Source organism: Doryrhamphus excisus, chromosome 4, assembly GCF_030265055.1.
Source record: "Doryrhamphus excisus isolate RoL2022-K1 chromosome 4, RoL_Dexc_1.0, whole genome shotgun sequence".
NCBI classification, from domain to species: Eukaryota; Metazoa; Chordata; class Actinopteri; order Syngnathiformes; family Syngnathidae; genus Doryrhamphus; species Doryrhamphus excisus.
The window spans coordinates 6,260,939-6,284,659 of record NC_080469.1 but is presented as its reverse complement, the minus strand read 5'-3'; the positions used below and the strand labels follow the sequence as shown (position 1 = coordinate 6,284,659).

Sequence of the window (23,721 nt, the reverse complement as noted above, 5' to 3'; positions counted from 1 at the left end):
GAGTAAAAAAGCCTATTTAGGAACATTCAGAAAGGATTATTATTATAGATTTGCCTCAATGCATCTTTCCTTCATGAAATGTACAAATGAAAATACCTAAAACACAACACAAGGCAATAGTCATGAAATTAATTTATTAATTTATCATTATATTACAGTAAATGTGGATGTAAATGGTTGTTTGTCTATATGTGCCCTGTGATTGGCTGGCGACCAGTCCAGAGTGTACCCTGCCTCTCGCCCGAAGACAGCTGGGATAGGCTCTAGCAATCCCCGCAACCCTCGTGAGGAAAAAGCGGTAGAAAAATTAATTATATTACAGTAAATAAATATTATTATATAAATAAATACTGTTGCTATTAATTAGAAATCCCACAGTTTTTGAATGAATTTCCTTTTTTGACGGTCATTGAAAGCACCATCTACCATTCTCTGTGTGGAGTTTGCATGTTCTCCCCGTGCATGTGTGGGTTTTCTCCGAGTACTCCGGTTTCCTCCCACATTCCAAAAACATGCTAGGTTAATTGGCGACTCCAAATTGTCCATAGGTATGAATGTGAGTGTGAATGGTTGTTTGTCTATATGTGCCCTGTGATTGGCTGGCGACCAGTCCAGGGTGTACCCCGCCTCTCGCCTGAAGACAGCTGGGATAGGCTCCAGCACCCCCGCAACCCTCGTGAGAAAAAAGCGGTAGAAAATGAATGAATGAATGAATGGATTGCAAATGCTGCATCGTGAATATTCAGGAATCCACCGCACTGCATGTGTCCGCCATTTTTCAGAACGAGCAATGCTATTTTTAGCTGAAAGTCCCCAGCTGTATGTCTCCAACCCGAGGCCAATGAGCAATTAGTTTTTGTTTCTTATTGCAGAAGGCAGTGCTGTAACCCCCTTAACACAAACAGACATCTGGACAAAGCTTGTCACCGTCCATGCCCAGTAGATCGCCCGCAAACAATAGTTCCCCAATGTGTATTGATTAGAAAAAAATAGATCAGTAGAAAATCATATAGTAACGTGTATCATGGACACTGCACCATATTAAATCAATGCCACTTTCATGTCTGAATTTTGATGAAAAGACTGGACAAATAACATGCAAATACCCTGAAGTTCACATTGTAAGTCAATGCTGCCATCAGCTCATTTGCATACAGTCGTCCTCGAGTTACATTGTCTGTGAACTCTGCCCGGTAATGTTAGCAATGCATACAATTTTTTTTTCAGTATGGAAAGCTTCTGGAATTGAAAGCACCCCTTTGCAACCCTTGTAATTATTCCATTCTTCAGTTATGGGTTATAGTCTCACACATTTCCCTGGAGAGAACTGTATGTTGTGATATACCCTATTTGGCAGAACAAATATAATAAATCAGTTCAGGAGTCTTGACTGCCTATTTAATTCATTTTAGTCAGAGAAAAGCTAATTTAATCCACCTTGTTACAGACCCTTCATGCAATTACCCTGCACCCCTGGCCAGCGAAGGCTCAGCATGGAGGCAGCGGATTGGACATCAGGCTTGACAAACCCCACCGAGACCTCTAACATAGAACAATGTAGCATGCACCATCACGCAGTTAACCATGATAAATCACTGCAAAAGGAATGACAGCAGCCGCCACACACAGAACAGTAGATCCCAGCTTTTCACTGTTAATCCACAGTAACATTCCACTTTATCAGGACATTAGCATCAATTACACCCCCTCATAAACACGTTTCATCAACTCTAAGCACATTAGCTTTCAATTAATCATCGCCAATGTTAAAAGTGTCTGGTGCTGCAAGTTTGCCTTGTTCTACCTGCCCTGTTCCAATGTGCGGAGCCCTGCCTGCCAATAATGTGCGATCAAAGAGTGGAATTAACCTCCAACAGGCGGTGTGAAGGGTGAACCTCAGACAAACATTCAACAAAGCCAATGATATCAGAGGATGCTGCGGGTATTGTTTCTATTACAACATAGTGGATTGAGTGAGCCAGCCGTAGGTGTGGCTGAGGGAGTAAAGAACAGAAGGAGTCAAACTGCACAAAAATTAGGACGTCAGTTCAAAAAAAAAGACGTACATTGAGGCGGTGGTGAACTTGTGAAGATAAGCTCTTCATTGCAAAAGCAAATCCTTGAAAAGTAATTGTTTTTTGATGCGGACAAAATAATCATCCCCAGTTTGCACTCCTGGGAGAAATCATGTCATTTTCAGAAATTAGCAGTCAACCTCACTGAGATAACTGATACACTCTCGGAAAAGAAAATCAAAATTAAAATGTATATAATTTTAGTGTAAAAAGTCATTCACAGCATCAATGAATTGATTTACATTTCAATGATTCAACTACATCAGGGGTCGGCAACCTTTACTATGAAAAGAGCCATTTTACCTCCTTGCCCACTAAAGAAAAATAGCCTGGAGCTGCAAAAACAAGGTCTTCTAACCTGTAAAGCGAGAGTTGAACAAATAGAAGTGCAATGTTATCATGCTATCATCTTGGTTAAAACGCACTACCTGACGCCTGAAGAAATGCGTTGCAGAGCCAAATATCTCAAATTGAAATTTGGAGTAAATTTAGGGGTGTCAAAGTAGTTCAGATAAGAAAAGACAGTACTCTTGCTAGAATTGGAGATAAACTTACATAAATGTATGTGTCAATTACTGTAAACTTACCTGATATGTTTACTGTGACGCAAACAAGTTCCCATGATGCTGTTTTTTTAAATTATCTCTAATTAATTTTTTTAGAAATGTCAATTAGCTGTGGGGAAGTATTACTTTTTTCCCTCCATGTTTACCTAATAGCATCCTGCTCATCCTCGTGCTTATCCAATCACCTGTCAGATCTCAGCCATAATGCATTCATGGTCTCACACAAAGTTGGATTTTTTAAACTCATTACAAAGACGTGCATTTTCCCCACTCAGGTGTTAACAAAAATATTCGAGCAAATATTCGAGGCTGAAGAGACCATGATGTGTTGCGTTCAGGTCATTTCACTGTTGTTTTGAGGCTTTGTCATGATTGGCTTCACTTGTCTATGCTGTCTAATTGCTGATCCAAACATCCAACCATTTTTATGGCGCTTATCCTCACTAGGGTTGCTGGAGTCTATCCCAGCAGACTTCGGCCAAGAGGCAGGGTACACCCTGGACTGGTCGCCAGCCAATCACAGGGCACATATAGACAAACAACCATTCACACTCTCATTCATACCTATGGACAATTTGGAGTCACCACTTAACCTTAACCTAATATGCATGTTTTTGGAATGTGGGAGGAAACCGGAGTACTCGAAAAAAAACCATGCACGCATGAGGAGAACATGCAAACTCCACAAAAAGATGCCAAGCGGAGAATCGAACCCAGGTATTCCCAATGTCCTGACTGTGTGGCCTACATTCTAATCACTTGGCCACTGTGACTCACACGTCACTCAGTGGGGAACATGCGTGGGCAGCATATGAGGCTCTTGCATTCCACTTACTTTGACTGCAAGATGGGCTTACTGGCTTTCTACGGCACCTGTGACTATCGTGACCGAGAGAACCAGAGTGTACAGCAGAAAGAGGAGCCGCCGCCATGGCTTGGCAATGTACACAATGTCATTTTAAATTTGCGACACACATAAGTGTTACGCACTCCTCCTATGCCCTGCCTTTGCGACCTGGCTGCGTGCAAGGTTTTCCTGCGTGCACGCAGAAAATAAAGTCTTTAAAGGGCTTTCTGTGCTGTCTGCGTTTTTGAAAATCTGTACGGGCCATGTGCGTTTCTCTGGTTTTCCCCATTTTTGCAGCCAGAACATACGTCAGGATGGAACTCTCCATCCTTAAAGGAAGGAAAATTCTTGACTGTGCTCTGAAGCTTGGGTTGCAACCCAGATCTAAAACAAATCCAACACCAGTGGGGATGAACTCGAAAATAGATATTTCAACATAAGGAACTGTAAACCATATCTTTAAATCTGCCTGGCATAGTTAAGCAAGTACAATTTTAGTATCACTCTCACACACCCATGGACTCTTCGATTAGCGTTGTCCATCTGTGGGAGTAAACAAGCCTAATCAACTCCAGGAACAATCAATTATGAATGCATTCAGATCCCTGAGGTGACCTCTGGCACAGCCATCAACCGGTCTATCCTGCATATCAGACTGACTGCAGACATGACAACACCTGGCACATCAGATCAACTTACACTATATTTGCGCTTGAGGAGTGATTGAGCAAGCGTGCAAACGTGCTTAGTGTAAACAAACATGCAGATGTATGTCGGGTTATAAACTGTTAACATGAAAAAAAAATCATGTTTGAGAGGATAGAGTGCAGAGGGTTAGAAAGTGCAAACAACACACAACATGGAAATAGCCTAAGGACACAACAGAGAGTGGTAAAGCCTTGCTTGCTTTGTCATGCACAGGACAGTCCAACAATCTGTCCAAGTGACGTAGCTGCTAACGATGATAATGCACTTTCACTCTGCTGTCACGGAGCCTTACAGAGGCCATCTCTGGAGCCATTTCACAGCGAAGATAGTGTTATGTAACAGCGCACGCCAGCCCTGCTGTTCATATCACTAAAGCCTCACACTGCGGGTCACGTGCTTTATCCAGGCCACATTCAGACGCCAGCAGCAGCAATGTTCCAGCTGCTACTACGAACGAGCTTCAGTCACTTAGGTCCACACTCAGCCACCACCCATACACACTCAAAGCTGTAACATCCACCGAGCCGCCATGTTCAGCCATTCTCTTTCTGCTAGGGAGGTCATAATGTATTCTTTTGCATAGCCACGTAGTATTACAACATTTGCAGTGAGAATAGGAATTATGTACATACTAGCAGAATGTGACCTTGACTACTATCATGTATACACCTTGCTTTCACAGCTTCAACAAATAAAGATTACATCTTACCAGCATGTGATAGCATATTTACACAACCTAGTAAAGGAAAACTGCACTTTTTTGGAAGTTTGCCCATTATCTTTATATGAAATATGAACACATTTCTTTCCTTTTTCTGTGTGTTCTAGTCAGAGAAAACAAACTAACACACAATGGACATCATGGGACCTACATATTTTGAAAGCCAGAAAAAACAGTGTTCCATTTACATAACTGACTTATGTATTAACCAAGCTACAGCGATATTGTTATTGAAGCAGCTAACAGAAAAAAATTATATTTATCCGTAGTATATATTTATATATTTATCTGTCACATCACAGTGAGCCGGACTACCTTATATGGGCGTTCCGGGGTACAAGCTGTGGGTTTGCCCTCCGTGTTTTACCGTCTAACGCTAATAGCTTCCAGGAATTTCTTTGCAGGTTTGAAGAAGCAAACATCAGGCAGAAGTGGTCGGACTTGCAGATTCCTGACTAGCAGAGGAAAATATGGGACTGTTTGGGAACATGGACCAAACTGGACTATCCGCCAAACTGTTGTTGAAGGCCGATGTCGTACCAATGTCACTTGGTCATGAAGGGTCCGAAGTGGAAGTAACAATTTAATTACACAGAGTTGTAACTGTGTTTATTTTGTGTAATTAAGCGGTTGTCTGTGCATAGCATAGATTCTGTGATATGCAATAAGAAGCGTCTTACCTGAATGCATGCAAATTAAAAGCTCATCAATGTCTGGAGTTGCTAATAGCCTTTTCCACCACAATCAGTGGATCTACTCAAGTTATTTTAAACATGGGTAGTCTCGAAGAAAACATTTAATAACCAAATTTATAAGACCCATATAGTGTCAAGTTGGCTCCACTCAATAAACGCAGAGTTCATACAAGGTCAGGGGTCTCCAACCAGTAGATCATGAGCTACCAGTAGCCCCTAACCACTTTTCAAGTAGCTTTCCAAAGGGTTTATTCATTTATCGTCAACTCAAAATTAATATCAACATAATTAGAAAGTGTGGTTCGGCAGTAGTCTGGAAGTCCTCAGGACTCTGGGGTTGGAATAAATTAAAACAGACCGTTTTGGAAATCCAAGGAGATACAGCTGGAATAGGTGCGGATTCCCTTCTAGGAAATGACCGCTGTTTCATCGTTGATTATGCAGGATTATTAGTTTAAAAAAATATTGAAAAGATCAAGATATACAGTGGTGTGAAAAAGGGATTTACTTGCATGTTTGTCACAATGAAATGTTCCAGTTCATAAAAAAAAAAAATAGTGAATTAGTCAATGACACACAGCTCAACACAAAATAATTTTTTTAAATTAAACGTTTTAGTATTAAGGGAGGGGGGAAAACATCCATACCTAACTAACCAACTTCTAAGATCTATCAATCTGGAATAGGTTATAAAGCCACAGTGCGAGCCGTTATCCACAAATGGAGAGCACAGTAACAACATACCCAAGAGGTCACAAAAGACCCCACAACAACATCCAAAGAACTGCAGGCCTCACTTGCCTCAATATTCCATTTATTACTATTGACTCAAATTTACTAACCACGGTTGGGTGTGGAACAAATTCATTCATTCATTCATTTTATACCGCTTTTTCCTCACGAGGATCGCGGGGGTGCTGGAGCCTATCCCAGCTGTCTTCAGGCGAGAGGTGGGGTACACCCTGGACTGGTCGCCAGCCAATCACAGGGCACATATAGACAAACAACCATTCACACTCACATGTGGAACAAATTAACCGTGGTAAACGGGGGATGACTGTAGTGGCTTTGTTGTTTTTCACTGTTCATAAGAACAGCAGGCTCTTTGCTTCCACTGACTTTAGCCTTTGCTTGGTGGATAGATAAGATCCTGAAATTAAGGAAAATGCTGATTAATCGGTCGATCATTTGGTGCATGTTTAGTTATAAGCCTTGCAGCACAAAGCTAATGTCATACATGGTTAGGGCCGATAACAAGTGATACATACAAAACACATACAGTACATAGCCATTACAAATTTCAGGTGTGTGGTGAAATACATTTGATATAAAATTAAAAATAATTTGGGCGGGCTGCACGGCCCCACATTCCAAAAACATGCTAGGTTAATTGCCGACTCCAAATTGTCCATAGGTATGAATGTGAGTGTGAATGGTTGTTTTTCTGTATGTGCTCTGTGATTGGCTGGCGACAGCTGGGATAGTCTCCAGCACCCCTGCAACCCTCGTGAGGATAAGCAATAGAATGAAAAGAACGTGTGAAACCAAGTGGGTTCATGTCACATAGTACCAAAATTCAAAACTGTTGGGACTCAAACCTTTTGGCACTAATGGTACTAGAAAGAAAAAAACACTTGCCCCAGCATTGTGGATTTGATTCATGACACTGGCAATGTATTCTTCCTTCTTTAATGTTCTTTCTTAACATTTCACATCTAAAGCACCTCATTCAAGTCATTTCACAGTGAAAGTTAGAAATATGAATACAAGTCTGTCCCTTTCACATAGTGAAGATGTGGCAGTTCAGGGACAACCTCAGAGATGATGAATGAGCATGCGTGTTTGTCAAGGTGGGCAGGAGGAGCTACAGTATGAATGGGAGCTTGTGATCAGCTTGCACGCTCATATTTAAAAGGTATGTGTCCCAAATTCAGGAAGCTCTTCATACAAGTGACGGTAGAAGCACCCATACCAGCATAACCATGCACACAAACAATATTATCTAAGGGTAAATTGTGTCTCTTTATTACCCAGCTCCTTTCTTGGCTGCCACCTGGGGTTTTTATATCTAGAGGCAAACTGCTGATTGTGCACAAATCTAATGACACAACATTCAGAAACACATTTCTCTGTAATGCATATGTCCAATCTAAAGAAAGGCATTATAATCCACGCAAAACACTCAAGGACACCCTTATGTGACCCACGAACAAGAGAAATCAGAAATGTCTGGATTTAGTCATATTCTACTGGGATACACCAATGATACTGCTGATCAGAATGAGAATGTATATCTCCAATTCATTAATGCAACTTCTCCTTACACTTTAGAGAGAGTGGCTCTTGGCAGGCAAGGCGGTCTCAAGCACAGCGAACGTTAACCCAAAAATGTTATATAGCCAAAAAATCATTCTGCACACGCTAGTGAGTATTAATTTCAACCCAATGCATCGCAATACTTCGAATATGAAGGAAGGCACACAAACAGGCACGATCCGAATACCTACTGTATGCAAATGATATGCAATGTCCTCTGGCGCTTCTTCAGCAAACCTCCATGCAGATAAAACTAACAGACTGACACGTCTTTTAAGACACGCTGATATACTATAGAGGCAGAGGAGCAATACCAATCATCCTAGAGATCTAAGAGTCTGACAGTCACAGCATCTTTATCCCCCAAGCAGCAGCTCAGCAATTCTGCAGCAAAGCAAGGGAAAATGATTACGAAAAAACACACAGCTTGACAGCAAGACAGTAGACGGTGCCTACCTTTGCAGCATCACTTAAAGGACCAGTGCCATGGCAGGTGTTTCCCACTGGGCTCCAAGGGCAGAGAAACAAGCAGCAAGATGTTGTGTATGGCAGCTCTGTAGCATAAAATGGTTCATCAGTGCACGGCAGTAAGAAGCACAGCCAGGCAGTGCAGAGAGTGAGAGAGAGGGAGAGCGATAGAGAGAGAGAGATGAAGAGGAGAAGAAGCGAGTCAGCCAGCAAGCATCATTCAGCTCACACTAGCATGGCTGTGCAGCAGAGCACACACATCAACACGCCCCCTTTTTTCCCCCTCTCTCTCTCTCTCTCACTCTCGCTTTCTCCGTCTCTCACACACATTTAGTCACACAGAGTCAAACACGCAGGGGTGCAGAGGCAGGGCAGTGCGCAGCAGCACTGAGCAGCACTCCATCACCAGGATGTCTTTCATCTTGCTTCATCACAATTGGTCATTCTCAGTTTTATTCTCAGCAGCCACATACAATATTGTCAATATATCTATCAATACACTCTCTTTCTATTGCACTCAATGTTGACATAACTGACACTCATGAGCAGCCGTTATTGACATAAGCAAGGTTGTGTGAGGTTTGTTCTTGTTTTCTTGCAGCACTTGCAGATTTTCATTGAAAGGTTACACGGGGACCCACGTCTGGCCTTGTCAAGGAGTCATCATGCCACAGAGGGTCCATAGGAGATCAGCAACGGTGGGACAAACCAATCAGCTATTACAAACAGTTGAAACCATCCAATCACATATCAGGAAATGCAAGTGCAGAAGGGTATTAAGGGGGATTATTTGGACTATTCTTTTTTTGTGTGTGTGTGGGGGCAATGTGGAGTAGAGCAGTGCACCACAGCTGCCCTCCGTGGCTGAAAAGAGTATTGCACTCTTATGGGAAAAAGCAAGGAAGAGTGGCCCAAAAGAGATATGCTTTCCTTAGTGTGGATGCCTAGCAACCAGGAACCCTTCCCTCCCCCTACCCTGGGACCCTCTTAGCAATCTAGTTTATATCATACAGTGGCCGTTTATCAGTGGATGCACCACAACAACACACAGGCTTGATGTCAAGTGTCCTCTGCTCGCTGGTAGAGAGGGGGACGGGCAAAGTAGGGGTCATTCCTGATGTTTGCAGTTAAAGCTGCTTTTTAAACCCTCAGTGATTATCTGAGATTCATCGAGACAGACAAATAAGACGCACCACCAATGACAATTCTCCAACGTGAACATCAGGTCGGAACATCAAGCATAGCAGCATACTGTAGAAGTCAGCATCTTGTAGTTTGTACAATGTCACATTCAATTAACCTAATTCTGAGGTTACAGTAACATGAGTAACTTTTGAAAGGCATGACTTTGCCAAAAGGCTTTTTTTTCTCCCAAAGGCCAGTTATTAGCTGTGGAGTTTGCATGTTCTCTCTGTGCTTGCATGTTTTTTTTTCTCCAGGTACACTACCTTCCAAAAACATGCATGTCAAGTTAATTGGAAACTTAATATTGTCCATAAATGTGAATGCTTGTTTGTCTATATGTGCCCTGATTAACTGGCTATCATTGTGGGCGTCAGATATGAACCTGAATAGGACAAGCAGAGAAAAGTGGCCAAGAATGAATGGACCCTTTAAAGCAGGGGTCTCAAACACGCCGCCCGCGGCCAAATGTGGCCCGCAGGACACTAGTTTGAGGCCCCCGCCTTGATATGAAAGTTTAATGTTAGTGCGGCCCGCACAAGTTTGATATGGATGCTGTATGGTATCATGTACCCAGAAACAATTATTACGTTTGATTAATGTTCATGTTAAAGGTTAAATAACTGTTAATAGTTATCCTCCCTATCCGTGTGGAAGTGGTAAGTTTTTGGCTATTTAAGTTTAAAGGAAATAACTTGAAGGCTACCGTTTAGGTCGCTAGCTCTCTAGTTTACGAGTTTCTTGAGTGTTTCAAGACCCTGCAGTTGCGCAATATGTTGTAAATAAAAAAAGTATAAATGTGACTATAGTCGTGTTTTGTCATGTCTACAGGGCTCTAATAATGCTTTGTTCATTTTAATCTGAAAAAAATAATTTGTCTACCCACCAACTATGTGTGGTTTCTTAAGTTTTTATTATTTGCCGTTTTATTATTATTATTATATTTATTTATTACTGATTGATTGATTTTCTTTATTCTTGATTTGTTTATTTATTTTTAATCTTATTTTGTGCAGAAAAATAAAAATTAAGATATTTGAGAACAGTGGAATGTTTTATCAGAGCTTTTATTGTAGAAAATCGGAACCAAAGCACTGAAAAAGTTTGTATATTTTTCTGTTTTTAATAAATGCGTTTTGTTTTTTTTTTGAAAAAAAAAGGAGTTGATAGCTGTGGGAAACGACGATTAGCAACCTCGCTCCATGTATGCGAGCACTGTGTATCTAGATTTGAATCAAATCATTTATCACATAGAGATTTATATCCCTACTAAATACAGTATATACATGTACACTACAAAAGTATATTGAATATATCCTGCATATAAGTATACTATTTTGCTGTTTTTGGTCTTGTGTTACTATTATTTAAACTATGCCGTTTTTTTTTTAAATAATGCCCACCATGTCTGCATGCAGCCAAACCTTTTCAGACAGCTGTCAAAAGGATGTACAAGGGCAACAGAGGACCTGCAGGCTTGCCTGCATCAACCACACTGACAGCGGCACGTTTGGAGGTGTGAACTGTTTTGACATTTACCTCTGTGGAGCTTCACATGAAGCAGCTTATATGTTACAAGATGTAAAGTATACAATCCAGGTCATGTTTGTGTTTTTGGTGCGTGCCCCCCATGAATCTTCATTTTACAATATAAGATCATCTACAGCATTTTTATAGTGGAGCTGTCCTTCACCACTTTGTCTTTGCAGCTTCACTGTAGCACAGTTTTTCATTGGTATATTAAATACAAATATGAATTAATAAATCATGTTTCCTGGTTGTATATGGCCTACTACTATTAAATGTACACATTTAAGCAAATGTGCTTAAATGAATGTGCCTAAATTAAGCATTTTCAAGCATAAAAATGATTTAACAACAGGCATTATCTGGAACATGAATAAAATCCCTAATTTAAAAAATGGGCTGCAGTTGCAGCTGTAATAACGGCAAGCTGAAACTCAACTCTGAACGCCCGGGGCCACTTCCTATCCGCCACTTAGTCTTCTCCCGTAGGGAACACATTTATAGCTGTCACAATTGTGGGCGTTACACCGTTTTAGTTTCCTTTCCTGTCTTAGTTCCTGGTTCATGCCCTTATTTTGTATTCACTTCCTGTGTTGCTTTGTTCTGTTTTCCATTGCTTTGCATTATCTCCTGCACCTGTTTCCCATTTTCAGTGATTTATTATTTAGTTCAGGTGCGCGCTCCTTTGATTGTTGGGTCATTGTCGTTTTTCTGTTGGACATGCTAGTGAGTTGTTCTGCTGCATAGCATTTGCATTAAATACATTTTAACCTGCAATTGGGTCCTCATCTCTGCATCCTGGGGTCGCTACACTACACGACCATGCCCGAACGTGACAATAGCAACACACACAAGTCTTATTTATGGCTTAAATGGCTTATTTACTCTTATTTTGCCTACCATATTGGGTAATTGGTGTAGTTCTAATCCATAGCATATTACAATCACAATAGTGATGGTAAATTTTGATTCTTCTCCTCTTGGTCGACATGCACTGTGTGGCAATCTGCTTTCTCATCCATCTTATAAAATATTATACACTTTTGTATTTAACATGCTCCCGTGCATGTTAATTTGACAATATAATGTCGGATATCTATATACTGTACAGCAGGGCTGCTCATTACCTCAATCGTGAGCTACCGGTAGATAGCCAAGGTAGTTTGGGTCGATCCCGTAAATGTCACTTTGTCGATGTCATATGACAGCAGTCAGCTGACATTAAGCTCCCATCCTGATTCACTCTTGCTTCCCCGCGGCATTCCAAACTACACACGGAGATGCAACTTTCATCTTTATTATTCTGATTACAGATAAAGTAACTCAGCGGTAAGATGCTGAGATCTATAGCAAAAGTTAATTGTTCACTTGCAGCAGCTAGTTATGTAAAAAAAAATAATGATAATTGTTTGATGGCTTAGCTTTGCATCATAAATTCCATGATAGAAATGAGTGTTTCTACATTTAACTGTCAATATGTTGCAGTATGCACCTTGCAATCTTGAACTTGTTTCATAACTACATGGTGTATTTTTTTCAAGACAGCGGGCACGATCGTGCATCAGTCACTTGACAGTTTTTTTGTCTACTTGTTTCGGGTGGTTTTGCTGGTGACATAAAGTCAGTTGGAAAAATGCACCTTGCAATCTTAAACTTGTTTCATAACTACACAGCACATTTTTTTCAAGACAGGGAGCACCATCGTGCATCAGTCATGGCCAGTGTTTTTTTGTCTGCTTGTTTCGGGTGGTTTTGCTGGTGATATAAAGTCAGTTGGAAAAATGCACCTTGCAATCTTATACTTGTTTCATAACTACACGGCACATTTTTTTCAAGACAGCGAGCACCATCGTGCATCAGTCACGGACAGTGTTTTTTGTCTGCTTGTTTCGGGTGGTTTTGCTGGTGATATAAAGTCAGTTGGAAAAATGCACCCTGCAATCTTAAACTTGTTTCATAACTACACAGCACATTTTTTTCAAGACAGCGGGCACCATCGTGCATCAGTCACGGACAGTGTTTTTTTTGTCTGCTTGTTTCGGGTGATTTTGCTGGTGATATAAAGTCAGGAAAACTGCATGTCGTACTGAATGCGGTGCTTTGAGAAAAATACAGAACATCCTGAACAAAAACTTAACTCAACTACACGTCACAACGTATTTATGTTATATTGTACACTGTCCTCACTGAAAATGTAAACTATCCATGCTCTCAGATCCACAGTAGGGGCATAAGTCTTCCTGGTTTTACAAGCCATAGAAGAGGTTTCATTAGTGGCCAAAGCGGTCATAACCACAGCAGCAAACTTTTGTCCTCACACAACCTTTCCACCCATACTAACCCTGAAGCAGCTTCAAGTACAGACGCATGCATATACATAGTCACAGACATACACACCACTACAGTAGATTGATTTTTTAGGGTACGTTTTTTTAGGGTTTTTTAGGGTAAGTAAATAGAAAGTGTTTTGATGGTCTGCAGGGACGAGTGCTGCAGCTATGAATCCAGTAAAGTGTACTGTCAAAAGTCAATTCACTCAACAGTTTCCTGCAGGAACATGCTATGATAAAGCGTGATGTTGTGTACTCAATACTTACAGTTGATATTATTTGCTGTTTTTCACCATTTGGAATGAACCCAAAATACAGCAGGGGATCTACTAATTTGCATAATTATTAATTTCTCATGTGCATGCCACCCATTCAGAGGGCATTCCAGTCAAGCCTTCACAAACTAATCAGATTTCAGATCAACATTTGCAATAAAAGTGACTGTTGTAACACACTGATTAGTTCTGCTCCATTAAAACGCCCCGTCCCTCTTTAATTGGCATTTTTCACTTGTGACGAAGAAAGCTAACAAGCAAAGTGGTCAACAAGAGTGATCGATACTCACTGATGATCAGACTTTTGCAACAAAGAAGCAAACTTTCCAAGAGAAGGCATGATTGCATGTATACTTCAAATACAAGTAAAAAGGTAAGAACACAAATGTTTTACAGTTTATAAAACTAAATAAATAATTGGGTCTAAGAAGTATCTGACATACTGCAAGGAGTCCTAGATGGATCCTATTCATTGCTGTTCAAAATTTACTTTATACCGACAAGATTCAGTGACATGCAGTAGCTAAGAAATGTATTGTACTGCAAGCAAATAAAAAAACATATGTATGTTTAGCTGAATGAATAAATAATAACAACTGAATAGCACAACGTTGCATGAGTGAATAATGAGAGTTGAAGCAGGGATTGCAGGATGAGGTCAGATTACGGCTGCAGGCACCAACAAGTGCAGCTCATGTCCAGCCCAGACATGGATGAATTAAAATGTCATTCAGACACAGCTTAACAGCACGCTGGCCTCACCTTGTCTGTGCCTTTCATCCGAATGCTCCTCTTTGCTGGAGGTAACCTTTGTCTCAGGCTCACAACACCCTCCCTCTGACACTGTTTCAGGAGTTTCTCCACCCTGCAAGTCTTCTGACATCCCATTGTTCCCTTGGAATGACAAGGAAGGAAGTAAAAATGAAGCCTAGTATGAATCACGCTATTATCTGCTGGTTATAAGTAACAACCTACCATGACAGGCTAGTTTGCATGCCGCCCCAAATGCTTGTCATGGTCGGGATGTGCCGGATAGCAGGATGATGTCATAACTTCAGATTATAAATATCTGTATCCAGGAGAGTTACATAATAAAGGGATGTTGGATTATTGTTGGTACACACAGACAGCAAAGACTGCACAGCTGGCAAAGAAAACACATGAAAGGTAAAAGCTAAATTAAACGTTACGTTGCTTTAAATATTAAACCATTGTGTTTACTGCAGTCTGCATCATGTTACAAGCAGAATACTCTGATTTCCATATTAAATTTGTCAAATGATTACATTTAAAATTTAGATTAATTGCAGATTTTTTACGAATTAATCATGATTAATCAACATTAGAAACTGTCTGAAATATGCCAATTTTTACTGTATTGAATGAATAGAAAGATAAATGATGATATATATTGGTATGTATTAAGAGCTCCAAATGAACTGAATGTCAGTCAAGCTAAAATAAGCCACACACTCTATTTGTCTTACACTAGTCTAACACACTTTAATAGTAGTAGAACATTTGAATCACATTTTACATGGTGTTATGAGCAGTGAGGGGTTCACAGACATTACGTAATTTAAGGTAAATGTAATTTTTTCAGTGTCATTTCCAGCAGACTTAAATGTAGCAAATTGACCATCTGAATTAACGCGTAGTTTTTGAAAGTGGTTAGAGATAAAGGCATACTGGAAAAACGAGGGTTTGTTTGTTTTTTACAACCCCGCCACCATAACAGTGTTTTCACCACCGTTGTTACACTCACCGTACGTTGTCTTTTAGGACAAACATATTAATCCTCCAGGATGGCCCCTCCTGCGACTCAGAACGAGTAGCGGTACTTCAATCCTTAAGACTTAGAACATCCAATTAATGTTTTTCATTATCTCCCTGTTTATTAAAATTTTAAGCCATTTTTGTGATGTTTGAGGTGTCGCTGAACGCATCTCGCGTTCTTGAAATGAGAATGAGAACTACAGGATGAAGGAATAGAGACATGTGGGTTGGATATACTGTACATACAGTATACGTTGTTGGAATTGTACTGCTGTGTGTGTGTTCAGGTCAGAATGAAGTTATAAAACCGTGTCAGGCTTTGTGGGACTGCATGACACGAGGGTGCTTGCTCTAGTGGGTATGTGTTAATTACGCACAAAAAAATTACGTCATTAATTCATTAATTATTTACCACCGTGAAGGCATAATTTTTGTCAGCCTTATATATAATTATTTCTTATTATATATAAGTATTGTACTGTATTTGTTATTGTACTGTATTTGTTACGCTGGGTGGCAGTATAGCAAATAAGTATAAGCAAATAATTGTTGCTCAACTATTTACAGACAGTAGGCAGAGAGAGCAAGGAAAGGAGCAAAGATGAAGTCTGCAAGGTGTGGGCAGGACGAGGCATGACAAGGCAAACAATCTGATAGGGGAACAATGGAAGTGGAACGGTATATGAAGGTGTGCAGACCAGGAGAACAAGGCAGGAGTCTGCTGCAGGACAGAACAGAGACAACAGGGGGCAGCAGACCAAAACAAGTGCAGATCATGACAGTATTACCCTCCATCCATTTTCCTCATTGGGGTTGTGGGGGTATGCTGGTGCCTAACCCAACTGACTTCTGGCAAGAGGTGTGAACACCCTGGACTGGTCGCCAGCCAATCACAGGGCACATATAGACAAACAACCATTCACACTCACATTCATACCTTTGGACAATTTGGAGTCGCCAATTAACCTAGCATGTTTTTGGAATGTGGGAGGAAACCGAAGTACCTGGAGAAAACCCACGCATGCACAGGGAGAACATGCAAACTCCACACAGAGATTCAGAACCCAGGTCTTCACGCGGGTATGCTTCCTGCCCCAGCATAGATTACTGTTATCTCCATTAATGACAGTAACCATATGAGTAATAACTATACAGAAGGCTGCTGGTATGCCTCGCCCTCTATTCTCTCTACCTGTCCATGCCTAGGTTCTCCAACTAGGCTCCATATCCAGTCCCAAGGTTCTTCAATCGGTTCCCAAAACTCCACCCCTACTATTCCTGCACCAGCTGACTATCTGACCCATGCAGCACTACAGAAAGCCCAAGTTTGGTGTGCCTAACAATAAATTTACAATGCAATTGGAGTATGCCAGACTCACCTGTTCACTCACACTATGTGACTAAACTGCTGAACAGGAATAGAAAGACAAAAAAAGGACAGTGAAGGCTCATTGTATAATTTATTGTAGATAAGATATTAAAGTGGTGGTTTAATGAATATGATAATGTTCAATCACAAGTGGAAAATATTACACAAAACCTTAATTTAAAATAGCTATCAAATGATGTCCTGAGATATAGTACTTCCATTCAGTTTACATGGTTTTACATAAATAATTCATATACAAAAATATCAGGAGAGCATATGGAGCATTTAGTTTTAAGTGTTGGCTTCCTGGTTGTCTTACAGTCAGCAGGACATTAATGTACAGTCTGGCACACATCACTTACAATTGTTGTATATTGTCTTGAAGTTGAATGGCATGAGTGTTGGGGATCTTCACTCTACACTTTTCTAGATGATAATTTTCCTAGAAATTATTGTTATGGTGACAGGCCGAACATCTTATCATTCATTCTGTTTCTCCCTGCAATGATGTTATGATGAGTGTAGTGTGATGAAGCTATTGGAAGCTTTATCACTACAGGAACAAGAGATTACTCCGGGGTTGTGACCTATGTAATCCTTCACCCGAAGGCGCAATGAGTAAAATGAGGACACCTGCAGCTCCACGCACACACAGCAAGGCAGAGCATCTTCTGTCAAAAAGAGAAGATTTAAGTAACTGGAATTAGGGGGAAACAACTGAGGAATCTTAAAAAAATGGATGGGGTGTGGATGGTGTTACCTCATGCGGTTATCGTAGTAGTTCTCAAGCAGGAGGTTTGGTTAAACCAACGGATAAGCCAACAATCAAAGCAATGACAGCAAGCAGGATCAGCAGAGCAAAGGCAAGGATGATATATTTCTGCCAAGTATAGAATGCATTGTTATTTGACGTTCAACCAAATGTGAAATATATAAAATAAATACATTAGGTAGTAAAATGATATCTCATATCCTGCATAACTGCCTTAGTAAAGATTAGGAACACCTGCACCATATGACACAAACAACCATTCACACTCACATTCATACCTATGGACACATTTGGAGTCGCCAATTAACTTAGCATGTTTTTGGAATGTGGGAGTACCCGGAGAAAACCCACGCACGCAGGGGAACATGCAAACTCCACACAGAGATGAATATAGTCATAATAGTTAAATATTGTTAAAGTTAAATATTATTCATACAACCATAGCATTATAACTTTTTGATCCAACTCTTTATATATGGTGCAAGTGTACCCAATGTTGTGACCATTCAATGTAATAATAGAGTAACGTTTACCCTACGGGACTTTTTCTGGTATCGCACTGCTTTTTTGGTTTCTTCTTTAGCCCGAAAAATGTATTCAGCTGCATTGGAAACATTGTTCTCAATGTTGTTGACCATTTCACCCTGGAAGACAAATGTAACGGCAATAGATTTATTTATTTCAGGCATGCTTAGCAGGTTAAAATGACAAACATCACGTTTACATTTGCACATTTCAAATGGAAAAGGAGTAGGAAGAAGGTCTGTTCTTCTCCACATCTTACAGATACATAGGGCATTGTATATATTTGAATTATTTATTTTCTAGTGTGGAATGATAGATAAAGCTTGATCAAGAGATATTGCTCAAACAGTACAATAACCAGCAACTGTAGTTATGAGAAAAATGGACCAGTTTGCTTCAAATATCTGGGATATAGTTTTCAATGTAGTGAGGGCTAGTCATAATATAGTAAGGTTTGAGGTTTAAACCTGACTTGAAGATACATCTCAAGCATAACTTTGAGAAAAATTTAGCCATATACATTTAGCCATGCAAACCCACAAAAACAGGTAAAAAAAAAATTTAGAATTTAGTGGTTACCTGAGTTTCAACCAGCATTGCCATGTCCATGAACATTGCATGTAACTCTCTTATGCTTGATTCCAGCCGTATGATATCCTGATGTCGGGACTCTATCTCATCTACCGCCTGACGTGTAATCTGAGAGTCAGAAATTATCTAAAAAGAGCAGTAAATAAGTAAGGTTTCCTCTTAAACACAGACATTTTGGAAATAGAGGTTAGGAAGGCTTACTTCAGATGTGAAGATGGATGGAATTCCACTTTCAAGCATGTCTTCCAGTTCTTCATTAGTTGTCACTCTTCCAGCTAAAATCATTTCAAAATAAAGAGATCAACACGTTTCTGATGCACACAAAATATCGGTTATTTACTTTTAATTCCATTTATTTGCTTATTTATTGATTGCTTGTATATGCAAGGTTTGGCACAAACCCTTTTGGATGGGTGGGGCTAAAACATTAAACACATGCAATCTGTTTATTCCCGGGACAACAGCTTACTTAGTCTGCTGGTGTGGAGATGCTATATGGAAAATGAAAGCTTCTGCAAGCTGCAACTGTTGTGATTTGTTATATTGCTACAAAATCATGATACGGGAAAACAAACTTGCATGATTCCGTTGAAAGCCAAACTCAGGTGATCAGGGTCATCTTGCAGTATAACAGAAGAGATAGCAAGGTGACTCAGCGTAACAAATAGAGAAACAGCTGCTGAGACTATAAACAGAAAGATTTCTTTTCCCGAAGCCATCCTTCCTGTTGATCACACCCTCCCTCCCTGGAGAGGCAGGTGCATGCTAAGAGTCACACACCTTTTGTAAAGCCTTTTCCCCAAGAGAGATTGTATCTAACTCAGCAAAACACCCCCCCCCCCCATTTCATACCTCATTAACATACAACTCATCACGAATATCCGACAATAAAGTCATGTGATATAATTTATTGTTGTGGCTCCATGACTACAGTGTGTCAAAGACAGGTGACCTACTGTTACACAAACCACCCAGCCCTCTAGCCGTTGCCCCAGCAACACAGGCACAGCGCAGCGTCTCCAGTATCACGCTCATCCATCTACAGTGCAAAGCCTCTCATTAAGTTTGGCCGCAGGGCCTGTGGGAGCAGACCTATTTTTCACTATTGTTTGGTCTTAATGGGAAAATACCATACATCTAATACACACTTTTGTCACAGTCATTTTAAATTGGGGCATTCTGCTTTGCACTGGGGGAAATGTATTATTTCAGTCTGTCAGGCCGGTAATAGCCATACTTGGAGCAGACATTTAGCATTTCCAGTATTTCAGTGAGATGTCAAGGCAAATTAAATACTTTATGATGAACACATACAGTAGATAGGATTGTATATCTAATAGATACTCGGTTTTGCGCATTCCAAAACGTACGACACCCAAATAAATTTTTCCCATAATCCAATGAATCCGTTCTACACACCCAAAAATATTGACAGAAAACATATTTTATAGCAGGGGTCTCAAACACGCGGGCCGCGGGCCAAATGTGGCCCGCAGGACACTAGTTTGAGGCCCCCGCCTTGATATGAAAGTTTAATGTTAGTGCGGCCCGCGCAAGTTTGATATGGATGCTGTATGGTATCATGTACCCAGAAAAAAATATTACGTTTGATTAATGTTCATGTTAAAGGTTAAATAACTGTTAATAGTTATCCTCCCTATCCGTGTAGAAGTGGTAAGTTTTTGGCTATTTAAGTTTAAAGGAAATAACTTGAAGGCTACCGTTTAGGTCGCTAGCTCTCTAGTTTGCGAGTTAGCATGTGTCTCAAGACCCTGCAGTTGCGCAATATGTTGTAAATAAAAACAGTATAAATGTGTCTATAGTCGTTAGTTTCCTAATAATCACACAACTAAGCGAATGAGTTTAAAAAATATAAGCAATTCATCTGAACATTACACAAAGTCTCACCAAAAGTCGGAGGATTTTCATTTGTCGCTTACTTATCTCCAGTTGTCTCTGGATCCGCCCTTTGCTTCTCTCCCGAAAGGAAACTTGTGTCTCATTGTACTGGGTCATTACTTCCACAAACTTCCTGGACAGCACGGTGTGCTAGGGATGAATGAAAAGCCAAGGACATGGGATGAAAGTTTCCTTTTCAGAGAATCCTGTTTTATGTTCATTTTATGCAGCCACTATTTATCTCCTGATGTTTCTCTTAGGCTCTTAAACCATGTATGGAATATGTAAGGTGCAAGTGTAATATTATATCGCCACCTGTGTTTTCTGGATCCTGAAGTCAACAGTGGCTCTGTTAACTGCGTCGTCTTTAGGCATGCTTTGCTCGATGGCTTCATTTTGACAGTAACACATTCATGATGAGTGCAATACATGTGACCAGTGAATGACTGTGGCAATGCATCATAGTTTGACTCACATTTTAATTTTGTCCGCACCACGTTGGCGTTGCCTTTGATGTCATTGGTCAGCGCATTGAGTTGATCCTTTGTTCCTGCACATAGAAAGGATACAAAAGACAGCAGGTGAAGTAAACTTACGTATAATGGTGATTCCCAACCACTATGCCGCAAACCTTTATTGTGCTGTACGAGATTTCAATTAATTGGGCTGAAAATTATTATTATTTATTTATGGTAAATTTGTGGCATAATGTGCGTATCCACTTGTGATGGGAATCTTGATTTTGGAGTTGGTGATACTTGAGTATTCGTCAACCCATGAGTGAGTGAAACCTGAGTCTTCGTCGAGTACCCGTGTGTACTCAGTGAAACTTCGTTGAGTACCCATGAATGAGTGAAACACGAGTCTTTGTCACTGTGATGCAGTTCGTAAAGGAAGTGGAAGTAGTTGATTTTAGGCAACCAGATCTGTTACCTTTTCCACAAAGCTAATGCAGTCATAAAAAAGTAACAATTGCACAATTACTGACATGTGACACGATGAAAATATTTTTCTCTTACTGGGAATCACCAAATACAATAACTTCTGCCTAAGCAGAAGTAAAACACAAGTAAACAGAGAAGGAGAGCTTGGGGAAGAGCAGAGAGTTTAAATACAATATAAGGAAATTATATTAGCAGTTTAACTACACCTTTTGAAACAGAACGTTTTGAGCCATCCCAAACTTCTTTTAGGGCTCACATTTTAACTACATTTATAGGTCAGAAAAGTGGAAAAAGCATAATAGGTCCCATGATTTATCATGATTGCTAATCTTATCTTATATTGTGTAGTTATGTATTACTATGCCATGTTTCTGTCATTTTTTACTATTTTCTTATGTATTCATTTATTTATTCTGTTATTACTGAGTAAGCTACTTGGTACATGTTAAATGTTATCATCTAGCATTAACTGCTGAGTCATGGAAAAGGGTTAAGATTAAATAAATTGCTTCTTCCTACTCCGGGGGTGTTAAAAGTGTGGCCTGTGGGCCATTTTCCACAACTTGTTTTTTATAGGACCTTGGCATATTGTAAAAATAAAATGAATGACTTATTAATAAAATATAATTCATTAATTTTCTAACAAGGGTTGCGGGGGATGTTGGAGCCTATCCCAGCTGTCTTCGGGCGAGAGGCGGGGTACACCCTGGACTGGTTGCCAGCCAATCACAGGGCACATATAGACAAACAACCATTCACACTCACATTCATACCTATGGACAATTTGGAGTGACCAATTAACCTAGCATGTTTTTGGAATGTGGGAGGAAACCGGAGAAAACCCACACATGCACTGGGAGAACATGGAAACTCCACACAGAGATGGCCGAGGGAGGAATTGAACCCGGGTCTCCTAGCTGTGAGGTCTGCACGCAAACCACTTGCCAACCGTGCAGCCTAAGATATAATGTTACTAAATAATTCCCATAAATCATGCTGTATACTTCCACAAATGTCAATCGGCAGCCTGACAATTGTCAATAAAAAGAGTATAAAGTCCCTGTAACAAACTTACTTTCATCTGAGTGGGGTGCAGACAAGATCATGCTGTGCATCTTCATCACCTCTTCTACTTGATGGGAAATCTTATCAATGAGTCCTCTAACTTCCTCCACCTGCATATAACAGAAACATTTAGGACTTGTAGCCACTTGTTGAATTACAGGAGTACTGACCCTCCTGAAAAAACCCTCCATGAAGCCATCTCGGTCTACAGAGACTGCAACATCTTCCTCCAGCGGTGTTCTGCTCTGTAATGACACATTTATGGTATGGTTTATGCAATGTTCAAGGCCAACTACTAAAAATAAAATATAATTAAACAAAAATAAAAATGTAACAGTGTAACAATTAGTGTAAACAATTAGAGCAATCATGATAAATCTAAAATATAATAGAAGAATTAATGTCAACAAAATAGTCCAATCAAACTAGCAATGAAATGAATAAAGTGACTTACAGCAGTCAGCTCAGGAAGTCGATCCTTCATCACAATGATCATCGAGTCTCAAAAGCACTTTATTCTAATACCATACACATCTGGTGAGGCTCCATGTGTGGCAGATTTTCGCCGTTAATCGTGTAAAAGAACAAAACTGAAAAAAAAGCAGCAATGAAAGACCCAAGTATGTTTTTCCGGCTCTTGATGGTGGCTCTCACACACAGATCGTCACCAACTCTTCCTGGTAAACACCTCTTTACGTTCCTCCCCCTACAGCTCTCTCGGGATGAAAACAATCCAACCCTGGTTGAAAAGCTCAAAATTATATATACAAAATGTTTACATGGTTATTTTTTCTTCCCAAGTGTGTAAGAAGATGCTAAGATATTAAGCGTTTACGCACCGCTGGTCAGTCACAGGAGATGGTGAGCTAAATAATACATGCTGCACTACTCATGGATGGCCACGCGATGTCACTGTTAGCCCTGATATTAGAGGCGGGTGATCCCACGTATGTTTTGTATATTTCCTATAACAAATTCGTGGCCAATGTTTCCGATACGATTGCTTTTAAATTTAGATTTTTATACATTGTATTGTTTGAAGTTTGTGGAAATAATTTTTTAACGTATTG

The 23,721-nt window shown here is 40.1% G+C and overlaps 2 protein-coding genes across 34 annotated transcripts in view; both read right to left on the bottom strand.

The window, feature by feature from the left end:
- The window catches only part of rimbp2b (RIMS binding protein 2b), a 94,338-nt gene extending 78,561 nt beyond the window's left edge, over positions 1–15,777 (bottom strand). For 11 of the 32 annotated variants that reach the window (XR_009129692.1, XM_058071959.1, XM_058071961.1 and 8 more), the window contains exons 1-4: positions 15,476–15,773; positions 14,686–14,779; positions 14,473–14,604; positions 8,385–8,482 (exon numbers count right to left, since the gene is read on the bottom strand). Coding sequence is in view for 28 of the 32 variants with exons in the window: in XM_058071959.1 (XP_057927942.1) it covers positions 8,385–8,482; positions 14,473–14,593 (219 nt within the window). In the remaining 4 variants the exon portion in view is untranslated. Of the gene's footprint in view, positions 1–8,384; positions 8,483–14,472; positions 14,653–14,685; positions 14,780–15,475 lie in introns of those variants that run through there. The other 21 variants (XR_009129693.1, XR_009129695.1, XR_009129694.1 and 18 more) reach the window with 10 other exon arrangements.
- Positions 15,778–16,917: 1,140 nt separating this feature from the next.
- stx2b (syntaxin 2b) lies at positions 16,918–23,505 on the bottom strand. Of its 2 annotated transcripts, XM_058071991.1 has the most exons (12): positions 23,310–23,505; positions 23,106–23,241; positions 22,822–22,896; positions 22,662–22,761; positions 21,118–21,192; positions 20,958–21,031; positions 20,684–20,792; positions 18,945–19,018; positions 18,732–18,869; positions 18,161–18,271; positions 17,616–17,735; positions 16,918–17,526 (listed from the first exon to the last, which is right to left on the bottom strand). In XM_058071991.1, exons 2-11 carry the CDS (start codon positions 23,145–23,147, stop codon positions 17,640–17,642), a joined length of 894 nt encoding a protein of 297 aa, XP_057927974.1. In that variant the 5' UTR covers positions 23,148–23,241; positions 23,310–23,505; the 3' UTR covers positions 16,918–17,526; positions 17,616–17,639. The 2 variants fall into 2 exon arrangements, with proteins under 2 accessions (XP_057927974.1, XP_057927975.1); XM_058071992.1 differs by having other exon boundaries at positions 16,918–17,523; positions 23,106–23,505.
- Between the last annotated feature and the right edge of the window lie 216 nt (positions 23,506–23,721).